The sequence below is a fragment of the Dermacentor andersoni genome, chromosome 1 (genome assembly GCF_023375885.2).
Source record: "Dermacentor andersoni chromosome 1, qqDerAnde1_hic_scaffold, whole genome shotgun sequence".
In the NCBI taxonomy this organism is placed as follows: Eukaryota; Metazoa; Arthropoda; class Arachnida; order Ixodida; family Ixodidae; genus Dermacentor; species Dermacentor andersoni.
The window spans coordinates 279,975,627-279,982,769 of NC_092814.1; the positions used below are offsets into that span (position 1 = coordinate 279,975,627).

Sequence of the window (7,143 nt, forward strand, 5' to 3'; positions counted from 1 at the left end):
CTCCCATACATCAGAGTAAATATGCAAGGATGGGGACGCTTTAGGGCACATCAGCTGTTAAGAACTCCCAGGCGGGTTTATTTTCGTTTACAGTGAGCAAGTGTATACGTTTACATGAGAATGGACGATGACAGCTGAAAGTCGGCGCGTATATCCTCAGTTGTGAGGTTCCAAATTGAGCACGATTCAAAAGAGCACGAGCAAACTGATTACCTTTGTGCTTCAATGCATAAAACGACATTTTGTTAAGAAAGTAAATGGAACGCCAATGCATTTCTCCGCAAAGTTCGGGAAGTTCGAAACTGGTGTCATCCAGAGAATTCGTTCCAAGTGGATCCGCCTTGGGAACTCCACAGCTATAATCCGTAAACTGCAATATGGGTCATAATATAATTCGTTAAAATCTTAATTAGCAATTTTTTATTAATCTTTCAAGTTTCAGTTTTTTGCGAAGGTAATGTCCGCCTCTTCAAGTAGACCAGCTCATGAACTAGAGTTGTGCTATCTGCCACAGGCAACCTTTATAAATTTTCGAAAATGTTCGCTGAAACACCTTGTATAACGAATATAGCAATCCGCACTACCCCTACAATTGTGCCGGTGACCGGCTCTCTTCTATACGGAATTACGTAATGAAGTAACAAATGGTGCTTAAATATCTTCACTGCGAAAAATCTTCGCCTTCAAGCGCATAATTTATTTATTAAAGCGAATCTTTCTTGTGCCTTCCTTCCTGGGTTGTGGCGCGTCTGCTTCGCCCGTTTATCACCAAGTACACTATGCCGATTCCGGAGACAGTAAACCGCAGTCACGTGGGTCACGTAGTGGGGGCAGTCCGCCTCTCGTCGTCCTACTGGACAAGAACGTATTCGCTGTGCTGCAAAACGTGGTTCAGAGCGCGAACAGCCACATGCACATTACCGGAAGCCAAATGACCCAAAACTTCTGCGATGGGAAGAAAAAGTGAACAGTTCTCTGCGCGTACTTGTATAGGTTAAATAAAATTTCATGCATGATGTGTATCTTTGAGCAGCATTTAATCCAAATGTTTTGATTGCAACAAGAATTGGATCTGCGGTAATTTATGACAGGCAGCAGGTGCGCGCTGCTTCTCGTTCACCTGACCCGAAATTGCTTGTCAGCCATGATCATCCCATTCACGTCGGAAGAGCTCTTCGCTGTCGACGTGTCTACCTTTTCAATGTAAAGTTGGTCGCGTGCCCCGCAGACAGCAAGGCCGACGTGGAGCGCATTGCTAGCCGCTGTCGCGAGATCTTGGAGTGCCAGTGCAAAGAGCTGCCCACCAACGACATCGCCAAGGTGGAGACCCTGCTGCTGGGCTTCCAGTGTGGTACCAGAATGGCAGCGCACGCCGAAGCCATCGGCTTTGCGCTTCAGGCCATGGAGATCATGAGGCGAGTGCCATGCATGGAGCCTTCGATGCATGCAGTGCAAAGCGGCAAACAGACACACCTTAAAAAGTGTTACAATCTATACCGCCTTGTGATTCCGCTATTAAATTTTCGCCCCCACGAATGTAGCACTAGTTTGCAAGCTACAGTTCGCGTCCACGAATAGCGCGATAATGCGAGTAAGTGTTTCGCTGCACGAACTGCATGTAACAAATTTCAAAACATCGTTTGCTCATCCTCGACATCCTCGAGCGCTAGAGCACACCTTGTGGCTTCCACTCCAGTGCCGCATCATCATTGAAACAATAACAGAACACTTGTGCTGGTCCTCTTCAAAATACGTAGCGGAGACTATTGTCGGATGGACGGAGGTGCCCGTATCACAGCATGTTATAGCATAGTAAAATCTAAGCTCCATCGGATATGTCTTTGGTCCTGCTGTTCACTCCATGTCAGCCAGATAAGGAGGTCAAGACAGGGGGGCACGTCATATGGCAAATGTAATGGATTTTGCATGGAAATTTACACGTCTCAGTAAATGTGAAGTCTTGTACTGCTTGGAAATGCGGTAAGCCATAGCACTACCAAATTGACGTTACAAAAGTAACACAACTGCGAGTACAGAGTGTAATCCACAGTGTGCGGTGGCTTCAACAATAATTTCATAGTACCAGGCACAGAAAACTGCAGTGACCATTCTTGTTTCTGTGAGTGCATGGACTACAGAATTATAACTGCTAAACTTTTCACGCAGAAATTTTATCAGCGCTGCGCGCAGCGTTGCGAGGTTCCTGGTCTCGTTCAATACCATACACGTGAGCAAGGTTTAGCAGCTCATATATGCGAGAATATCCTAAACATCATGCCCCCTCGACCATCAAAGGCGTCCTGAACCATTCCTCGGGCTTGGTGAAAAAACACATTCTGCAGATAACATACGAAGCTCTGTGAACATTTCGGCCAAATTTGGCAGTCGTACGCGGCCCGTGGAGTTCACAAGTGGAGCACGAAATTACCTTCTTCTCAAACACCCTCTTTTCAATCCGGAGGCCTTCTCCTCATCCGTTACGAAGCTGCTGGCGACTGGAATGTGTAGTCATATGCAAGAGTCCCATAGACGGCTCCCATTGGCCGAACGCTGCCAGGGCAGAGCTCACGTTACTCCTGCATCCAGTGAAGATACGCGCCTGGCAGGTGTTGTTCCCATGGAGCGGAAGTGTCTGGCCAACACCTGCCATGCCTACAGAAAATGTCGTTGACGCTACGGCTCTCCCGTCACCGCTTCGCTGCCGTTCTCGCCCAGTGGCAGTCCCCAAATTTCTGTGAAAGGTACCAAATGCAACTTCCATTTCCCAGAGTCAGTAGGAGGGACCCCACGTAATGTTCAGGGGTGTCGTTGCCATTGGCAGCTCCAGCAGCTCCGGTAAGAAATGTGCAACCTGGTGATCCGCTCCGTCGGAACGAAGGACGTTAAGGGGGAATTAAAAAAGTAATTGCGACGCTCGTATCTACGCCTCCTACTAGGTCTTTTTGAAAAAAATATATATATTTTGGTAAAATATTCCTCCGAGGCACAAAAAGTGTTACAAGGTGTTCTTGAGGCTTGAAAATAAAGAGAGAGAAAAAAGAAAGAAAAAAAAGAGAAGAAGGAAAAAGCTGGTTCAGTATACCTATAAATAAAGCAATATGAAACTTCGGGTGATTCTTAGCTGCTCACCGTTCGGTACGGCGGCGTCCAGCAAAACAACAGCGTAATCGGCAAGTCATCCTCATCATCATCATCACCTTTTTGTGCCCACTGCAGGACGAAGGCCTCTCTCTGCGATCTCCAATTACCCGTCCTGCACCAACCAATTCCAATTTGCATCTGCAAATTTTCTCATTCATCACCTCACCTAGTTTACAGTCGTCCTTGACTGCGCTTCCTTTTTCTTGGCACTCATTCTGTAACTCTAGTGGTCCACCGGTTATCCACCCTACGCATTCCGTGGCCTGCCCAGTTCCATTTTTTTTTCTCTTAATGTCAATTAGAATATCGGCTATACCAGTTTGCTCTCTGATCAACACCGCTCTCTTCCTGTCTCTTAACGTCACGCCTAATATTTTCCCTTCCATCGCTCTTTGCGTGGTCCTTAACTTGTTCTGGAGCTTCTTTGTCGACCTCCAAGTTTCTTCCCATATGTTAGCACCAGTAGAATGCAGTGGTCGTACACGTTTCTTTTCAATGATAGTCGTAAACTCCCAGGTGACCTGACATGCAAGTAAATGGGTTTGACTGCTTGTCTGTTTTCTTTTTCATGCAGGAGTTGCTATGGCATGTACAGCGCCATTTACGGCCTTCACCTAGTGAACATTGGAAAACTGTACAATGATTCCGGAGACAACGCCAGTGCAGAGAACTTCCTGCAAATGGTATACCCTCAACCTGGCCTCGCGCTGCTGCTGCTTGCTTTCCTACGAGAAAATTACTGGTGAAATTAGACTGTGCTTTCCCTGTATGCAGGGGCGGCGAAATTCGCAATAAATAAATTGAAATAAAATAAAATAAATAGGTTGCGTCCGAAAACAGTTTGACGGGGTGATGAACCCAAGTGACAAATGAACGTATATAGCGGGGAAACCAACGACAAATGAAAATCCTAATTCCTTATGATTTGGGTATAATAAAATGATTGCATTCTGATAAAGCCCCGCGACCAAGTGCGCACCCGCGGGCTAAAAATAAAAACAAGGCGAGCCCGCCAAGTAGGATTTCCCGCATGGTCCGCCCCAGGCATAACTCCGCAAGTCCTTTATCTGCGACATAAAACAGAGCCGCTAGTCAGCTTTCATAAGTACACCGAGAATGGTTTCACCTTCTTGGGCACTTCAACCCCTGCATACAGGGTTTTTCTGCTAACTCCCCCGTTCCACGCCTTAAAAAATCCATATGTGCATTATGACAATGCTATCGACTTAGAATTGTTGACTGTCCCCTTGAGCAACTCGGCGTATTTTTTTTTTTTGAGCTTAGGTAATTAATTAAGCATAGTTAATTATTCAACTTTTGAAGTGATGCTTGAACGGAAAATCTTTAACAGATAAATTGTAGAGCATATTGACAAATATCTCAAGAAATTCTTCCATGGTGGTAGCTGCAGTGGTTTTCATTTTTCTGGGCTGCAAAGAAGGTGCGCGAGACTTTTAAAAGTACCAGTTGACTATAGGCACGTGCGCGGACCGACATTAGTGCCCTCATCTATGCTACCAACTACGAATTATCGATGCTGCACGCAGATCGAAGGCATGACTAGGCCGCCATGCAAAAATGACAGGCGATGGCGACGCCCGTCGTTTCCGATACATCGCCATGCGCCGCCAAAATTTCCTCGCGCTTTACGCTGTCTGTCTGCAGCATAAACGCCGACAGAGCTTCAAGAATTGACATGCGTTATTTATCGCTTATCACATCGCTTCATTGGCTTCATAACTTCAACAAACGAGCCATCTCGTCAAAAGTGGAAGTCAAGACCATTCTATTCGATGCATCTCCGTTGCTCAAGGCTTGTTCATTGCTTTGCTCTGCGTGGAGCATCGATCCTTTGATCAGGGGTAGCATTTTTAAGGGCACTAATGTCGCTGCCCTAAGTGGCTATAGTCACGTGGTACTCTTTCAAATCTCGAGCACTATCTTTGCAGCCCCGAACAATTAAAGCAACGGCAGATGTCACCATGGAAAGAAATTATATTAATATTTCTCAACTTCTCAATTGAAAATTTGAGTTTAAATCAATACTTTAAACAAGTAAAAAAAGAACGCTGAATTGTTCGAGAGAGCAGTGCCGGAGTATGCAAGCAGCTCGCGTGCTCGTAACGCACACATGTATTTTTCAAAGCTTAGGACGGGTTAGCTGAAATACCCGGTGTACTCTGTCATCGAACCGGCAGCGAAACAGCCCCTCAGTGTAGTGAGATGCTTCCAGTATTCAAAATGCCAGTTACAAGAGCCTGTAAAATTTAGTCTACTAATATCATCCAGAAGCTGTGTATCGCGAGCACTTCTGCGTTTTGCGTATTTGAACAGAGAAATCAAGAGTAAGCCCCGAGCTAAAGTTTCCTCCTAAGTGGCGGCTTGAAACGGTCTGTGTGTAAGTGTCCGCATCGTAGAGCTTGTTACACAAGGAAAAGCTGGCACTGGCATTACCACGAAATGGGGCCTCCGCATACAGACAGTTTTCTCCTGTAATGCTAGAAGCATCCCGTCTGCCACTGTATGTGGTCTTGTCAGTCCGAATACAGTTATAACGAAAAAAAACGATGAGATAAAAATAGCTCAATATATCATGTAATTCGATATACCCGAACTCGCCTATAACGAACTTAAACGAACTTTTCGGATGCATTCATTATATACAAATTTATCAGCTGCAGTGGAGAAAGAAAAGCCAGGGAGGAAGTCCTCTAGCGTTATCCCTCTGGGGAGTATTGTAGGACATCTGTGATTTGCACCGATATATTTCCAAACAGTCATTCAAGAGTACACCAATTTTAGCGTTGTTGGTTAAAGGTTAAGAAAACGCTGTGTATATTTCCTTCGTTCTTATATTAATTTCCTTTATTTTTCTTTAAACAGGCAAGCTCAAGCATCTCGATCAGCCATGGTACGACACATGCGACTTATCGGGAACTTCAGCAACTCCGGAAGCTGAACCGCAGAGGCATTCCTGGTGGTTGTAAATGACTGGCTGCGACAGGACAGCGCTACGCACAGATCGACGTGCATGCACATTAGCAAAACAGTTTCTTACTGTGGTAGGTTGACTAAAGAAAAAGGCAGTATACGCCATGCCGTCAGATCTTAGTGTGAAGACGCAGGCTTGATATAAAAATCTCACGTGCGTGGTTTCCACCACGTGTCTACGTACACATCCACTTTGGAAGCCTTGGACGTTTGGTCCCTCTTAATTTTTTTGGCTATTGAAATAAAAGAAAAATATAGGAGACTTAGACATCTTAAAATGTCGACGGCTGCTTATTTTCAAGTAGCCATAACAGAAAGAAGTAATGTAAAATTAGAAGAAGAGATCCAAGTTCGGAAAATCAAGCACAAAGATGACTAATATCAGTTTGGTCTCTCAATGTTCTGGTGTGCGATTGTGAAGGGGAGAAGGTGTTTTCGCAATTCTGCTCTGTGTAACCACGAAAATAGAACCAATAGATTCAGAGAATACCTGCTGGGGAACATCTGTACCAAATAAACCTGTACGCCAGTAACTTATACCTTAGTCCATACATGCACGATAAGTGCGTCATTGAAGCTGAAGCCACCAATGGCACAGGTTTTCTTGAAATGGAGAACGCATTACGTTTAGAGACGAATCGGCAGAAAATACTAGTAACTTTAGCATGGGTGTGTGCGTGATTGCCCAAGGATCAAGGGCGTTGCCCGTGCTGCACAGGGCCAGATCGACATCAGAGAGCCTGCGCGCTAGGAGACGAGCGATGTCGAACTAGTGAGATCCGAGCCCGTTATACCGCACTCGCCATATCAGGAGGAAAGGAACAAAAAAGAAGATAGAAGCAGCATACTTGTGCGGCCTTGCGGAATAGAAGTCCAAATTCTAGCGAAGCAGACTTGTCTCCGAAAACGAGATCGCGGCGCCTGTCGCCAGTGTTGCAAGATAAAAGCTATGAATGAATGAATGAATGAATGAATGAATGAATGAATTTATTTATTTATTTATTTGTTTGT

General features: G+C 45.2%; 1 protein-coding gene across 1 annotated transcript in view; it reads left to right on the forward strand.

The window, feature by feature from the left end:
* LOC126548226 (histone-lysine N-methyltransferase SMYD3-like) overlaps positions 1-6,665 on the forward strand; it is a 59,272-nt gene extending 52,607 nt beyond the window's left edge. Inside the window, exons 10-12 of the mRNA XM_050196371.3 lie at positions 1,229-1,415; positions 3,716-3,824; positions 6,025-6,665. Of these exons, the coding sequence (XP_050052328.1) occupies positions 1,229-1,415; positions 3,716-3,824; positions 6,025-6,132 (404 nt within the window). The 3' untranslated portion in view covers positions 6,133-6,665. The remainder of the gene's footprint in view (positions 1-1,228; positions 1,416-3,715; positions 3,825-6,024) is intronic.
* The last annotated feature ends 478 nt before the right edge of the window (positions 6,666-7,143 follow it).